General features: G+C 40.8%; 1 protein-coding gene across 3 annotated transcripts in view; it reads left to right on the top strand.

Moving 5' to 3' along the window:
* The window catches only part of CABP2 (calcium binding protein 2), a 157,979-nt gene that overhangs the window by 107,007 nt on the left and 34,071 nt on the right, over positions 1-16,901 (top strand). Inside the window, exon 2 of one of the 3 annotated variants that reach the window (XM_089687552.1) lies at positions 11,621-11,785. The exons of the other annotated variants lie outside the window; for them this stretch is intronic. Within the exon in view, the coding sequence (XP_089543678.1) occupies positions 11,621-11,785 (165 nt within the window). The remainder of the gene's footprint in view (positions 1-11,620; positions 11,786-16,901) is intronic. 3 annotated transcript variants of the gene reach the window in all.

Below are 16,901 nucleotides of genomic sequence, written 5' to 3'. Positions count from 1 at the left end.
CACAGCTGCAGTAGCTGTGCTGTCTGTCACTTCCCTGTCAGCTCGAGGATGAGCTGATCGAGAAAGAAGAGTTTCTCTTTTTCAATCAGCCTTGTCCCGTGCAGCACACACCCCCGCCCCCTAGTAAAACATTCCCCTCACTCCTATAACCCTTCCCTGCAAAATAAAGTTAACCCCTTCCTCCCCATTGCCATTAGTACAGTGTCAGTTTTTTTTTTTTGCACTGATCACTGTATTAGTGTTTTTGGGGATGTCAGTGACCCCAAGTCAGTACCCCCTAATGTCAGAATGTCCGCCGCAGTCCCGTCATAAGTCACTGGTCGCTGCCATAAGTCCCTGATTGCCGCCATAATTCGCTGATCGCCGCCATTATTAGTATAAAAAAAAAACCTAAAAATCCCAGTATCTTTCCCGCCATTTGTAAACGCTATAACTTTCACGTAAACCAATTCATTTACACGTATTGGGTTTTTTTTTTAGCAAAGACATGTCGCAGAATGCATTTTGGAAGAAATTTATGACTAAATTTTATTTTTGCATTTTTTTTACTGGACATGTTTTATAGCAAAAAGTCCAAAATATTGTTTTTTTTCCTCAAAATTGTCAGCCTTTTTTTTTATAGCTCAAAAAATGAAAACAGCACAGGTGATCAAATACCACCAAAAGAAAGCTCAATTTGTGGGGAAAAAAAGGTTGTACATTTCATTTATGTACCATATTGCATGATCGTGCAATTGTCCGTTAAACTAGCGCAGCGCTGTATAGCAGAAAAATGGCGTAAGTTGCAGTATTTATACCATAGTTTGTAAACACTATAACTTCCACACAAAGCAATCAATATACACTCATTGGGATTTTTTTTACCAAAAACATGTAGCAGAATACATTTTGGCCTAAATTTATAACCAACTTTGAGTTTACTATATATTTTTTATAGCTGAAAGTAAAAAATATTGTTTTTCTTCAAAATGTTTGGCCTTTTTATGTTTATAGCGTGAAAAATAAAAAGCGCACAGATGATCAAATACCACCGAAAGAAATCTCTATTTGTGTGAAAAAAAAGACGTAAATTTTGTTTGGGTGCAGCATTGCATGACCGCGCAATTATCAGTTGAATTAGTGCAGCGCCGAGTAGCAAAAAGAGGCCTGGTCATTAAGAGGGGTAAATCCTCTGGAGCTCAAGTGGTTAAGCAATAAAACCTGGACGCTGATTGGTTTCTGTGCAGAAGTGAGCCTAATTTTCAACTTTTGCACACTTCAGCTTTAGTAAATAAACCACAGGAAGTCTGAGAATAGCAAAAAAAAGCATGCATTTGAGAGATGAAACAAAGGAAGAGACAGAAAATACATTTATATTTAAACATATTGCATTTATTTTTTTATTTAAAAAATGTGAGTTTAGTGTCACTTTAACTGCTTGCTGGTAGTGACCTAATTTGAAATCAATGTGCAGCGATGACATAACTGTCATCAAGTAGTTATATTTCTTAATAGCAAAGAGATGTAATTGGCAATGTTGCCGTAGGTGTACGTATCTTCTTCTACAGGGTATATTTACTTATTGGGAAAGTGTTAGTAATTATCTTTGCTGCTGGGAAATGTAAGCACTTGTTGGCAGTCATCTTATATGCAGCTCGCCAAAATCAATTTGCTGTTAATGAAATACCAACAAACAGTAGCAAAGAGGGTGTACGTGAAGCCAAAACTTTTTAATTTAGTTTTTTTCCAAAGTGAAAAGGAACCTTTAGATTTTGGTGTCTCAGTTGAAGGATGTGCCCTAAACTCATGCTCTGGTGACAACTCTATAATGTTGGATTTCCCATCACTTTCTGGAAAGTGAATCTCCCCAACACAGACAGCAATATAAACTATATTGCCAGAAGTATTGGGACAGCCCTTCAAATCATTGGATCCAGGTGTTCCAATCACCTCCATGGCCACAGGTGTATAAAATCAAGCACCTAGGCATGCAGGCTGCTTCTACAAACATTTGTGAAAGAATGGGTCGCTCTCAGGAGCTCAGTGACTCCAAGCTTGGTCCGGTGATAGGTTGCCACCTGTGCAATAAGTCTATCCATGAAATTTCCTTGCTACTAAATATTCCACAGTCAACTGTTAGTGGGATTATAACCAAGTGGAAGCAACTGGGAACAACAGCAGCTCAGCCACGAAGTGTTAGGCCATGTAAAATGACAGAGTGGGGTCAGCCTTACATCATCAAGTGCAATGCAAAGCTTCGGATGCCGTGATGTAAAGCACGCCGCCAGTGGACTCTAGAGCAGTGGAGACATTTTCTCTGGAGTGCCAAATCATGCTTCTCTGGCAATCCGATGGACGTGTCTGGGTTTGGGGGTTGCCAGGAGAATGGTACGTGCCTGACTGCATTGTGCCTAGCGTAAAGTTTGGTGGCGGGAGATAATGGTGTGGGGTTGTTTTTCAGGGGTTGGGCTTGGCCCACTAGTTCAAGTGAAAGGAACTCTTACGGCTTCAGCATACCAAGACATTTTGGACAATTTCATGCTCCCAACTTTGTGGGAACAGTTTGGGGATGGCCCCTTCCTGTTCCAACATGACTGCTCACCAGTGCACAAAGCAAGGTCTATAAAAACATGGATGAGTGAGCTTGGGGGGGAGGAACTTGACTGACCTGCACAGAGTCCTGACCTCCTACACCCACAGTTGATCCAGAGGAAGGCAACCCCCCCCCCCCCCAGCAAAAAGCATGAGCCAAATTGCTCTAGCAGGGGAAAAAATTCCTTCCTGATCCCCTGAGAGGCAATCAGATATTCCCTGGATCAACTTTACCTATAAATGTTAGTGTCCAGTTATATTCTGTGTATCTAAGAAAGAATCCAGGCTTTTTTTAAAGCAATCCACTCAGCTGGCCATAACCTACTCTTGAGGAATTCTATTCCACATTTTCACAGCTTACATACTTTAAGGGCTCATTCACACCATGATGCAGAGACATCAGTTTTTCTTCAATCATTCTGCAAGGGAACGACAAAATCAGTTGTCTATGTGCAGTGTTCACACCACAACACTAGTATCATGTGCACATTTTTTCTGTGCAGGAATCTGCAACGCATATAAAACTAATTGAAACAAGCATGAAAACTGATGCAAACTGATGTCTCTGCAAGTGAAATCTGCACATAAGTTTCCACTGGTATTTCTGCACATATGGTGTGAACTAAGTTCACATTAGATGCACTCCAGTGAGCTTTTTTTCTGCATCAAAAATGCACAGTGTTTTCCATGTATTCCAATGACCCCAGTTCACACCAGTGCAGTCAGCTCCAGTCACTTTCAGATGCAGAAAAAAAAAGTAGAACATTTTTTCTGCACAGCACTGTACTGGCACACACAAAACTGCATCGGAACGGAGTGTGGTGCGAGCTATAAGCAAAACATATCCAGAATGCATCCGGAGTGCGTTTTTGTGGTGTGAACTGACCCTAGCAGTTTAGATATTCTAAACCTGCATACAGCCAGCCAGGCCCGGACTGGGACAAAAAATAGGCCTGGACATTTTAGGCTGAAAAGCCAATTTTTCCTGGGGGGTTGACGCGTGCAAGGGTGCATTCGCGGGACAGTTGCTGATGGAACATTCATGGAGTCATTCCTCTGCACTGTACTGTGAAGGGGCACTGTATTGATTACAGTGCCCCTTTACAGCGCAGTCCCCTTTTATATCATAGTGCCCCTTTACATTAGTGTCCCTAGAGATCTAATCACAGTGCCCCCTATATATTCAAAGAGATGGCTCTATCCAGCAAAGAGACATCCCAATCCAATAAAGAGACATCCCCATATAGCAAAGAGACAGCCAAGTCCAGCAAACAAACATCCCGATATACTGTAGCAAAGAGACAGCCCGATTAGCAAACAGACAACCCAATCCACCACCGAGTTGTCAGAGTGTGTCGGCGGGTGAAGGAGAGAGGCCGCCGTTGTCCCTTCACTGTGACTGTGTGCAGTGGCTGGCTAGGGAGGTGTCTGTGTCCTCAGTGGTGCTTCCTGCCTGCCACTGGAGCCGTGACTGCTGCTCCTTCTGTCAGCCCTGCTTTGGGCATAGCCGCATAGTGGCAGGTGAGCGGCGGCCGTGGTCTGTTACCTCTGTCCACACCGCGGTCGCCGCCTACCTCCTGCTATGTGGCCAGTCATCAACAAGCCACTCTTCTTAAGCCCGGCGGCCCAGGCCCACCGGGCAAATGCCCAGTGTGTCCTATGGCCAGTCCAGGCCTGTAGCCAACTGAAGGCGTCTACTATAAATTCCACATTACAGTTTACTAGTATTGATGATGCCACATGTTGGGTTTAAATTTGAAGCTTTGCTTTTATGCTTTCATATTTTGAGGCTGAAGAGTGTATAAAGAGTGTTTTAACAAAAAAATTGTCATTTTGCCAACAACCATCAGCTCTCAACTGGTATTTCTGAAGTACAAAGTTGAAAATGAAACCAAGATTCTTATTAGTTACTAAGGCCAACAACACATTTCTTGTTAGCACACTATGCCAAAAAATCTTGTATTATATACTAACTGTGTGCAGTTAGTATGTATAATGATAGTATTTAGTATATTAAAGGGGAACTAAACCCATTGATTTAACGGTTTCAAAAAATAGTTATATGGATAACTGTCACATTTGCTTGTGCTCGCAACCAGACTGTCAAATCATCAAATCGTTGGTGTCATAACTGATCACATGTGCAGCACCGTGACAACTGCAGATGGCAACTTCTTGGCTGAGGATAGTTCTGCTTTAACTGCTTTTTTTCCATGTGTCTTACTTTATAATTTTTCTCAACCTTTAACCATATTTATTTGTAGACCAAGTTGTTTAGTGAAAGTGACAAGGACAGGATTGGAACAAACTATAACACTGCCAGGGATGTCTACAATGGTCATGTTTTGGGCTGTCTTCACCCCTATGTGCTTCAGTTTTCACGCATTTTTCACGCATTACATGAGTTGAAACAAGTCCATCCAGTTCAACCAATAGAAAAAATAAACAGAAAACCTCCACATACACAATCCTATACCCACAGTTGATTTAGAGCAGTGGCCTCAACTGCAGCCCAGGGGTCGGATGAGGCCCTTTGCTTTCTTTTATCTAGCCCTTGGGGAACTATTTCATTTTCTGACACCAGAAATGGAGCCAATGGACCCAATGAAGGGGCACAATTCCCCCCAATGAAGGGGCACAGTTCCTCCCAATGAAGGGGCACAGTTCCTCCCAATGAAGGGGCACAGTTCCTCCCAATGACATTAACAATGGGGCACAGTTCCTACCAATTACATTAACAATGGGGCACAGTTCCTACCAACGACACCAACAATGGGGCAAAATTTCTCACCCTAACAACAAAGATGGGGCATTGTTTACTCCAACCAATGCCAGGTCATTTTATACTTCCAATGACCACAGTCCAGCCCCAACTAAAGTCTGAAAGACTGTAAACTGGTCCTTTGTTGAGAAAGTCTAGAGACCCCTGATAGAGGAAGGCAAAAAAATAAAATAAAGCATGATCCAATTTGCTCCAGCAGCAGGAAAATTGACTTCCTAATCTCTCAGGAGGCAATCAGATATTCCCTGAATCAACTATCCCTGTTGTTATTACCTATAAATGTTAATATCCAGTTATGTTTTGTGCATGTGGGAATGCATTCCACTGTATTTCTTAAAATCTACTGAGCTGGCCAGAACTAGTTCTTGTGTTTTTTTTAACATGTGTTTTCATGCATGTAGAATGTTTTCTTGAGTTATGTGCTCAGAATCTAGGGACAGGTATGAAGAGCCTTCCATTTCCTCAATGTAGGCCAAGAGCACATGATGTGTTGTTGGGGACAATCTCACTAACCATAGTTTGTTAGGTTGAAAAAAGAGCACAATTCCATTAGGCATTTACAAATATGCCTTTACAGGGACCTGTGTTTTCAAGTACCTCCATTGACTTTTATAGGCCGCTATGATGCATAAAGATGGATAAAATTGCACCTGAACTATTAGCTACAGTTGTGACCAAAATTATTCAACCCCCACTGAAATTGAGTGTTTTGGCCAGTTTGACATTGCTTTTGATCATTCAGTCATCTTGCTTACATTTACATTAAAGAGGCACTTGTAGGTCAGACAAATATAACATAACAGTTATAATGAAATAACCACAAATGTCTTTTCTGTGCTCACAGCATTATCAGTTTTATTCAACCCCCAAGTGACATTCAATCTTAGTACTTAGTACAGCATCCTTTTACAGTTATAACAGCTTTTAAACGTGAAGCATAGCTTGACACAAGTGTCTTGCAGCGATCTACGGGTATCTTCGCCCATTCTTCATGGGCAAAGGCCTCCAGTTCAGTCACATTCTTAGGCTTGCGCACTGCAACTGCTTTCTTTAAGTCCCACCAGAGGTTCTCAATCGGATTTAAGTCTGGTGACTGCGATGGCCACTCCAAAATGTTCCAGCCTTTCCTCTGCAACCATGCTCTAGTGGACTTGGAGGTATGCTTGGGATCATTGTCCTGTTGAAAGGTCCAACGTCTCCCAAGCCTCAGGTGTGTGACGGACTGCATCACGTTTCCATCCAATATCTCCTGGTACTGAAGAGAATTCATGGTACCTTGCACACGCTGAAGCTTCCCTGTACCTGCAGAAGCAAAACAGCCCCAAAGCATGATTGACCCTCCACCATGCTTCACAGTAGGCAAGGTGTTCTTTTCATCATAGGCCTTGTTCTTCCTCCTCCAAACATAGCGTTGATCCATGGGCCCAAACAGTTCTAATTTTGTTTCATCAGTCCACAGAACACTATCCCACAACTTTTGTGGTTTGTCCACATGGCTTTTGGCATACTGCAGTCGACTCTTCTTATTCTTTGGAGACAGCAAGGGGGTACGCCTGGGAGTTCTGGCACGGAGGCCTTCATTACGCAGTGTGCGTCTTATTGTCTGGGCTGAAACTTCTGTACCCACATCTGACAAATCTTTTCTCAGTTCCTCAGCAGTCACACGGGGACTTCTCTCCACTCTACGCTTCAGGTAGCGCACAGCAGTCGAAGTCAGCATCTTCTTTCTGCCACGACCAGGTAGCGTTTCAACAGTGCCCTTTGCCTTGAATTTGCGAATGATGCTTCCTAAGGTGTCTCTTGGTATGTTTAACATCTTTGCAATCTTCTTATAGCCATTGCCCTTCCTGTGAAGAGAAATCACCTCTTCTCTTGTCTTCCTGGACCATTCTCTTGCCTTCACCATGTTTGTAACCACACCAGTAAATGTCTAGAAGGAGCTGAGTATCACAGTCATTTTAAAGCTGCCTAATTGGTGCTTATTATGCTTGATTGCTGCTCGGTGACATCCACAGGTGTTTTCAATACCTGATGGAAAGCACCTGTATGAACCTCTGTTCTTCAGAGTGGTAGTCTTTAAGGGGTTGAATAATTGTGGCAATGAAGAAACCACATAAGAACCATTTACTACTGTATTACATAAACAATTGATGTCATTTTAGTTGCATTTGGGTAGTTACAACGTCCTTGTAGGATTTGATTCTGAATACAATTCCAAATGTACACTATAGTCCCTAAACCCCTTTACAGCATTGGGGGTTGAATAATTTTGGTCACAACTGTATGTCATGCTGCAACACGTGTGTGAGCTAGACTCATTGCAAATAATGGAAAGCCAATTAACATGCTTTGATGCATCATAACATGCGCATTATGAACAGGAACTTATTCAGGTGGTTTAACCCCTTCCAATCCACAATCTGTTTAATAACATTCTCCAGCATTATGGTGTATGCCGACAGCCAGTAACCAACATTTTGTGTGGCTACTGACTCTCTATACCAGCTGTCACTGAGCTTGGTTCCTTATTGACAGCCAGGAACCAATTATAGTAATTCTGGATTATGTGATCTCTATGTCAGCTGTAACAGTGATCACATGCAGACTGGAGGCTTCATTGAAAAAAAATTGTCTTCAGCTTACAGATAACCCCCACCACCATCAGAATTCAGTGGGATCTGCAGTGTCATCTATTCAATAGTCTAATTATCATGAAAGAGGGTACCCACTGTATGGGCAGGAAAAAGTAGGTCCTAAAAAGGGCAGAGGTGCAGAGTCTAAAGAACCATCTATTTTTGCAAGTGCACCCATCAAGAAGTGATGACATTTGCTGCAGATGTCTCATAGATTGTGGCCCTTGAATATACCTGGACTGGCAACAGCTGACAACTGGTAAAAACAGGCGGAGATCCAGGCAGGCAGCAAAAATCGTGGTGGGGCAAGCCAAGTTCAATGGGCATGAGAAACTGGATCAAGAGAGAACTCACAAGAATAGGCACTTAGGAACCAAGGTTCAGGAAGATGTTTTTGTTTAGGCAACTTGTTGTTCAGCCGAGCTCTTCCTTATACAGCATTTAGAATGTATTTCCACTTTTGCTTTCAAATTGGGATAACACTTTAAAATTGTTACATGTTCTAATTCACACCGCATAACTTTAGAAAAAAATTTAAAAAATTTCTGCTTATCTTTTGCATGCTCTTATCTGAAAACTTCAGGACTGAAAAATTCTGCTTAGTTCTCCTTTTCTTTGTAATGTTTCTGGGGGGGGGGGGGGGCTGGGGAGTTAAATTTGCAATAATTGACCCTGTCTGTACTGTGCTGGCAGATTCATTATCAGTTGTCAACTAGACGTGCAAGACTTTCTGCCGTAACAAAGGGTTTAGGATCTCAAAGCTTGGATGGCACATGGTATGTTATTACATTCTCTCTCTCATCTATTCAAATCAATAGAAGCTGCATTTTGTGTCCTACAGTATGTACAGTATAAACCTGCCTAAAGCAAACAACTCAAAAAAGGGAAGAAGTATTCTTTAAAAATAATTTCTAGGTATGCTTTGTGAATGGTAACACATATAGTGAGAATTTCTTAACTTTGTCTACAAAGGTGGAAATACACATTAAAGCAATAATTTACAGCACATATCTCAAACACAAAGCCTGTGTGCTAAATCTGTCCTGCCAGGCCATTTAATTTGGCCCTCACACCTCACCTGTAGCTTGCGGCACTGCCCTTGTCTCTGCCACATTCAGCAGACCCCAGCAGCTGACTCCAAACCCTGTACTTTTTTGCTTCCCAGCTCCACCCTCAGCTTCTTTCCGGAAGCAGCACAAGGTAAGGGGGTGCACTGTGATGTAAGGGAGGATGAGGGACTCAACTTCTGATGGTGGGGAGAGTTCTTGACATCTGATATAAAGGGGGAGAGTCTGGACATCTAGTCTTACAGATTCAACCAGGTCTTTGAGGGCAAGTATAAAGCTGATGCAGCCCATGATGAAATTGAATTTTACATTCTATAGGTGTGAATTTTCCAAAAAATAGAAATTTCCAGAGCTACCACGAGACATGAATAAACACTTAATGTGTAAACTTGTAAACCTTAACCACTATATGGTAAATATCTGTGAAACACTCTAGTTTAAAACCTCTGAATACTAAGAGAGGCTGCAATAGGATTTGGATCAACCATAAAAGTAGAGTCAGTAATTCTCAGATACAATTACATTATTAAAAATAATTCTAAATTAATTTTAAAAATTTTAAATATTGATGTAAAAATAGCAATTTTATTAAAATTATACAATAAATTAAATTCTTATGTTCCTAAAAGATATGTAGAATTGTTTAGATATGGAAATTGGTCATTGAGTTGCTTTCAATTTCACTGACACTGCTAAACTTGGCCAGCTTTGCTTCAGTGACCTTTGGACAAAAAAGGGTAAATCTTTTGTGCTGTTATTTTTTTTCCCAACCCCTGCAAGATTTGCTGGACAGATTTGTCTGCATGTACTGTAAATATGAAGAAAAATAAAAATAATTGCACATGAAATTAAAACAAATTATAAAAAGAATTTATATACTAAATACTATCAATGCTGATTATTTGTATGAGGTTAAGATGAACATTTTTTCATGATAATGATCTTTTAAGTCCCATGGGGGGGGGGCTGATGTGTGAAAAGTCTGCAGTAAGAAAATGTTCTTGTTTAAACAACAAATTAACTATCAACTGTTATTTAGCAGTGTAGGTTTGGAAATGAAATATAGCTCCTGATTTCTTGCTAAGGTCAATAAGAACCTTCTCTTACAGAACGCATTCATACATCAGCCATTCTGAGTTGAAATTTCAAGATAAGACCATTCATAACAGAATTCTCATCCTAGGTATTGAAGCAATAAAAACATGTAATTATTTTAGTGCAATTCTATTTTATTCTATTTTCCATAAAGAGAATACACATAGCAGTATTAGGCCTGCTTGCACCAGAATGCAATGCATGCATCTTTATTACATTGAAGGAAATTGTATTAGGGAGCCCAACAAAAATGAATGGATGGTAACACAACTCAATGTGCAAAAAATAGGCCCTGATACTATTTTTCCTGCGTACAGCAGCATACATTGAAGTGTCCTGTAATGCAGCTGTATTCAGAAGATGCTTTGGGGTGCCATTCAGCCAGCATGTGCATTGTTTTACCACATATTACAGCAACATGGTAGTACAGGTGTACCTCGGTTTACGAACGCCTCGGTTAACGTAATTTTCGGTTTACGAATGAAAATCCATTAAAAATAATGCCTTGGTTTATGAATTTTTTAATTTTTTTCGCAATACGAAGTGTATGTCGGTGCCGATTTTTAAATGGATTTGCCAGCTTTTTTTTTTTCTTTACTATAGCTCACAGAATTAGCTGACACTTTCCCTGGAGCTAAAGGAAACTTTGTTTCTTTTAAGAAACTAAACGGAAACATTGTTTCTTTTTAATTCGAGGAAATAAACTAAAAGGAAACTTTCTTTCTTTTAACTGGGGGGAAAGTGACAGCTGATTCTCTGAGCTATAGTGAAGGAAAAAAAAGTAGGTAATTACATTTAAAAACCAGCACTGACGTATAGTAACAGTGACTTTTTTTTTTTTACTTTTTTCTGACTTCCGGAATGGATTAATTGGTTTTCAATGCATTCTTATGGGAAACCGCATTTTGGTTTATGAATTTTTCACAATACGAAACGTCCCGGAGAACACATTAAATTCGTAAACCGAGGTATACCTGTATAAGCAGGCCCTAAAGTAGGGTTTATAGCAGAAATGCATGATATAATGTACCTTTGTATTGATGTACTTTGACATGTGCAGATATGCATTGCATTAATGACAAATTGCAGGTCAACACAACCAAAAAGCATCATAAGAGACTTTCTAAAATTCAATACCATTGATTGATGTCAAAAGGTTCTACTGAACACAATTTATTTTCTCTTTTCCATGAATTTTTGCTGTTTAAAAATGCAGAAAAAAACAAGATGCCAAGCAATCATTCCAAGGAAATTGCTCCCAAGGTTGTATCTGAGCTGTTCACATAAACCAGATTCCAATTCTAATTGTCTTTCTTCTAGAGTTTTCAGAGAGGGGCAAATGACAGTGAGAGTCATATTTGTTGCTAGGGCAGAACTGTCACTGAGGCTTGTAGAGTTGGCAGTTTACATAAGGAATATTGCTACTGTGGTACAAAGGCATATAGTGAGTGTGATCTTTTTTCTCCTATCAGGATGGGATGCACTCCCACTTACAGCTTGCCCCCCTATCACCCTCTGACCTGGGTGCTGAGATTGTGGACAGCTGGCCACGGCCACTGCAGAGCTTCGCTGCACTGCAGAGTCTTGCCGGGACGGCCTGCATCTTCCTTCGACACAGCATCGCAATCACACAGATCGTATGTATACAGAATTCTGTCTGGGGGTTTAGGGGCACACCAAGTATAGAAAACAGTCCTGGCATTTAAATAGGTTTTAGTTACATAGATTGTATGGTTGAATAAAAACACCAGTCCATCCAGTTCAACCTGAGTGTATGTGTGTGTTTTTGTCACCACCATCTTCCATATCCCTGTACGCTGTGTTCACTATTAAACCCAGCTAAATGAATGAATTTATCTACACTCCCCACTGACACCCCCAGCTGTGTAAGAGAGTGTCAGAAACCCGGATATGACCAGAAATGTGTGGACTGACAGAGGGAATCGCAGGCTTCAGGTGTGATGTAAAATATAATTTAATGTGAGCTACTACAGTGTATAACAACATACAGTGCAAACAAACCCAAACAATCAAAACCCTTCACCCAATATATGTATGTACAGAAATCCAGCGTAGGGGAAGACAGGACACAGAACAGGTAGCAGGGGCTCAAGGGAACAATACACCAAGGCACTGATTGCAGGCCTGGTTACTGCTTAAATACACCTCCTGCAATCAGCCTCAGGTGATGGCTTGATTGCAGGCGGTGAGATCCTGGCTGCTGAAAAGCACCCGCTGGCAAGAACTGGTACTGCAGCCCATCAGCACCACCAGTGGTAAGTCCTTTCCTGACAGAGAGTTCCAAATCCTTACCTCTCTAACAGTATGGAACCCCTTGTGCAGTTTAAAATTGAACCACTTCTCATCCAACTTCATCGTATGTCCTTGTGTCTTCTCTAGAGACCTCACATAGTTTTTTCCTAATGCTAGAAACACCATTTAAAGATTTGTATATTGCCATAATATACCTTCTTACATGTCTCTTCTCCAGGGATAAGTTTACTGCTTGTAGTTTTGCAACTGAGGTTCTCCAGGCTCCTTATTAGCTTTATTGCACTTCTCCAGACTCTTTTCAGTCCAAGGACGTCCTTCCTTAGGATCGTCCTTCCTGAGGATCAGTGACCAAAACTGGACCGCATACTCAAGATTTTCAAATAAAGATAAAATATTTCAAATCTTTATTGGTCAAAAAAGTATAGTAATGTGTCAGGCAGGAAAGAATATGTAATGGTGTGCCATGCTTAGAAACATATTCCGATCAGAGGACTTCTCTTGGGTATATCAGTCACATGGTTTGATCAGATGATTTGTACATTTTTTGCTTACCATTTTCCCTGCTCCTTACCCAAGATAAGTGGCAATGAAAGCATCTGTCCATTTTCCCTTTTCCTCTCCTTCCTTTTTCCCACTCTATTCACAAAATATGATTAGGACAACTATGACCTTTTGGACCACAGCACTGGTCAGTAAGAAGTCAATGGCTACCCTGGCTAAACTAATTCCTGCAATGTAAGTTTTAAATTATATCTGTCATGGGAAAATTATCTAGGTTGTCATTGCTGACGTTTCTTGCTGTCAAGTAGGCAAGCAGGCAAGAGTCAGGCAACTAAAATTTCCTGGAGGCCAGAAATGACAGCCCCTCTGCTTCATTTATGACAGGTGCAATATAAAGCCAAGCCACACAAAACTTAGTGGGCATGTCAGTTCTGGCCAAATGCCTCCCAACTACTAGGTCAAAAAGAGTGTATGGAGCCGAATGGCTTTGTACACACCGCATTTGGGAATTGCTTATGTTGCTTGCAATGTTCAACTTACCCTATGCATTCACTTCAAAGCTTCTCCTTACTCTATCATCATTAAAATGTCAGTGTGGCCAACAAGGAAGCCTTATTTTATAGTAGTAAGACTACAATTGGCTACTTTGCCCACTGGACATAATGGTACCTTCCAAATCTGGTTTTATTGATGTATAATAGCATTCACATCAGCATTGATACTGTAGCAAAGTCATCACTTTACACACCATGCTCTGATGCAGACATGGACCCATTTAACTCTTTTCTCACAACTCCCTGGGTTCCTGGACACAAGATAGGTTTCTTTGATTCCCTCCATCAGCAGCTCAGATAGGACACATCTGATAAGGCAGATGTAGTTGAGTAAGTGATCTGCAGCCTGGTTAGAGATCCTCCACTGTCAAAACCAGTGTGTGGGCAGTTGGACCAGAACGTAATAGCTTTCAGCTTCCTCAAACAGTCCAGTTACTGCTGCGAGACCTGGAATACTCCAGTTTCAGTATGGTGACCCTTTTTGCTTGGGCTTTGAATGCCTCACATATGTTACCAGAGCTACATCACTTCACAGTGAAGGTTGTTGGCTATGAAGACAATTGCAGGTAGCTGAACTCAATATTGTTTTACTAAAATAGTGATTTTCATTTGTCTCTCTGTTTTTATGGAGTGTTACAGAGACTATGCTTTGCAGCCACATTGACATTGCTATGAAGAGTCTATGTTTGTGCAGCTTTCATATGTTTGTGCATTATTCTGCAATGTTTGCATATTTTGCCATCCTTCATTTTTTGCATCATAGCTTCTAACTGTGAACCTGTTTAGTAAACTGCAAGTTAGTTACTCTCTGTCTAATATGTCAGTTACGCATTCTGTTAGTCTTGATGTCTACGAATGGAATCAATATCAGATCCAGACCAGTATTTTGCTGGTATGTCTATTAAAGTGTTACTAAACGCGCAACAGTAAAATCAGTCTGTATATGCAGTAAAGCATGTTTATTATACTAACTGTGGAATTTAAAGGGTTAATACTCTGCATTGTGTAAAAAGGATGTTTGATCCTGTCTTCTCTGATCCTCCCATTCTTCTACTGTCCTCCATCTGTCTGCTGATAGAACAAAGGCTAGGGGCCAAGCTACACATGATCAGTTTGGTGTTTATTTCTAGAGAGTGTTTTTTTTTCTTGGAAGAGTGCATGTGAACAGCACAGGGCCAATGAGCGCTGTCCAGACAGAGGGGAGAATGAAAACTCCTCCTACAAGCTTTAGTCGGTGCTCTGCTGGACACTGATAGAATTCACAAGACTGCTATATACTGCTGATGAGAAAATGTATTTAGCAGTTTATATTTACTAAAATAATTGCATTTCCATGTTCTGTGTACTGTGGAAGACCGGGGTTCAGTAACACTTTAAGCTAGAATACCATAAAATGTTTTTATATTTTATCTATTATTGCCTAAAAAAGAACTCACAGTATATGCATCAACACTGATAATGTAGCATAACCATGATGCCATTTAATTTAAAAAAAATCCTCTGTTTGGAAAAAAATCCACTATTTACGGGTTCCAATAGACAAGAGTATCTATGGCTTTCGGAAGTGTCCTAAACATGAACATTATTATTCCTAATTATCACTGCAGTTGTATTCTCAATGCAAAAATAAAAATTATTGAAACATGTTATGACATTGTGATTGTAACCTGAAATCCTCATCCAGTCACCAATGCCAATTTCCATGCAATGGTGGATACATTTGTGTTCTGTTTTTATTTAGTATTATATTCTTGTAGTGTAACTTCATATTTTGTTTATATTTACATAAAGCTGTGTATGAGCACTCAGAATAGGTGAGGTAGGAAGAAAAGGATTTAAAATCCCGTCCACTGAAAATGTGAGGTAAGTATATCCTTGCCTTCTGTAAAGTATATGTGAACGCTTACCTTGTAAAACAATCCATTCTGTTCAAAATAGAAATGAAAGGCAAAACATTGGTGTATGGATTTAAAAAACATTGTAAGTGACCGCATAATGTGTGTTCTCAGTTGTATTATTAGGGAGCTTAGAGAAGTGGGGTGGAGAAACAGCATACACTGATCTTCCCATTGTATAGCTGTGCAAGGGGGCGTGTCAGCAGAAGTCTTGACTATTGGAGGACAGGCAGACTGTTCTCCCAGCACAGCCAGAAAACTGACCACGCTGGGAAGGATGTGCTCTCATGCCTAACGTGGTCAGTTTGAAATGAGAAAACAGGGGAACTGGCAGGATCACCAGGTATGTTTTTTACACAATGCTAACAATACAAAGAGAACAGGATACTTTTAATAAAAGTACATGGTACAACAGGCACATATCCAGATTCTGAAATGCTCGGATATAACACATTCTTTAATAATGTCCAAGGACTCATATTCACACTATATTACCATCAATGCACACTATTCTTACCCATGTGCTCCATATTGTGGACCTTATATATGGCTGACCATACATTATGAAATTTTCTTTTCTTCAACCACAGGTTGAAGGAAAGAAAATTGCTTGATTCACCCATCAACACTGTGCTATTGTATTCTGACAGCGGGAGGTTTCCCTACCCACAGAATACAATGATATGCCGGCAGTGATCACATGAATAAAAACCTGACAGGCTAGTTGTCGATAGTCTGCCCAAAGAAACGTCCAAATCCTAATCCATCCATGTATAGCCAGCTTTAGGACTGCAGACTCCAACCCACAGGGATGGGGAGATGTTCTTTAGTACTAATACACTTAAAATGGAGCGCCAGGCTCCCCCCCCCCCAAAAAAAATAAAAGTCAGCAGTTACAAATACTGTAGCTGCTGACTTTTTATTAAAGGCATTACCTGTCCTGGGGTCCAGCGATGTCCTCGCCCGAGCCGATTCTTCAAATTGGCTTCAGGTTTTTGGCGCCAGCATCTTCAATAAGGGAAACTGGAAGTGAAGGCTTGTGGTTTCACAGCCGCTTTTCTACTGTGCATGTGCAAAGCACACCACAGTCTGTGAGGGGTAAGAGAAGGGGGGCCAAACTTCAGGCTCAGATTGGTGCAGTGATCTGACCCACAAGTGGGAGTGGTACCAGTCAAAACCATGTACTCGCCCCCCCCCCCCAAAAAAAAAGTGCCGGAGGGGGGAGTAGGCAGAAAAGCGGAACTTCCCCTTTTTGGATGGAGTTCCACTATAAGCTGGCCAAATATGGCTAAAAATTGGATGGATCAAAATTCAGCTGGTTCAGCAGGGTCCGGCCGAATGTCTATCCATCATCAGAATACAATGATTACTGCTGCAGTGGCAGTGATTATAGTGATCATAGGGAAAAAAAACAGGCTGTATTTACTTAAGTAATTCAATAAATTGGCTTCAGTACAACCAACCTGCCCAAAGATGGATCGAAATTTGACCGCTGAACTGGCTGAATTTCGATCCGTCTATGGCCGGCT

This window comes from Staurois parvus, unplaced genomic scaffold, assembly GCF_062004578.1.
Source record: "Staurois parvus isolate SC_StPar_1 unplaced genomic scaffold, SC_StPar_1.0 ptg000430l, whole genome shotgun sequence".
In the NCBI taxonomy this organism is placed as follows: domain Eukaryota; kingdom Metazoa; phylum Chordata; class Amphibia; order Anura; family Ranidae; genus Staurois; species Staurois parvus.
This window is presented reverse-complemented; position numbering and strand designations above follow the sequence as displayed.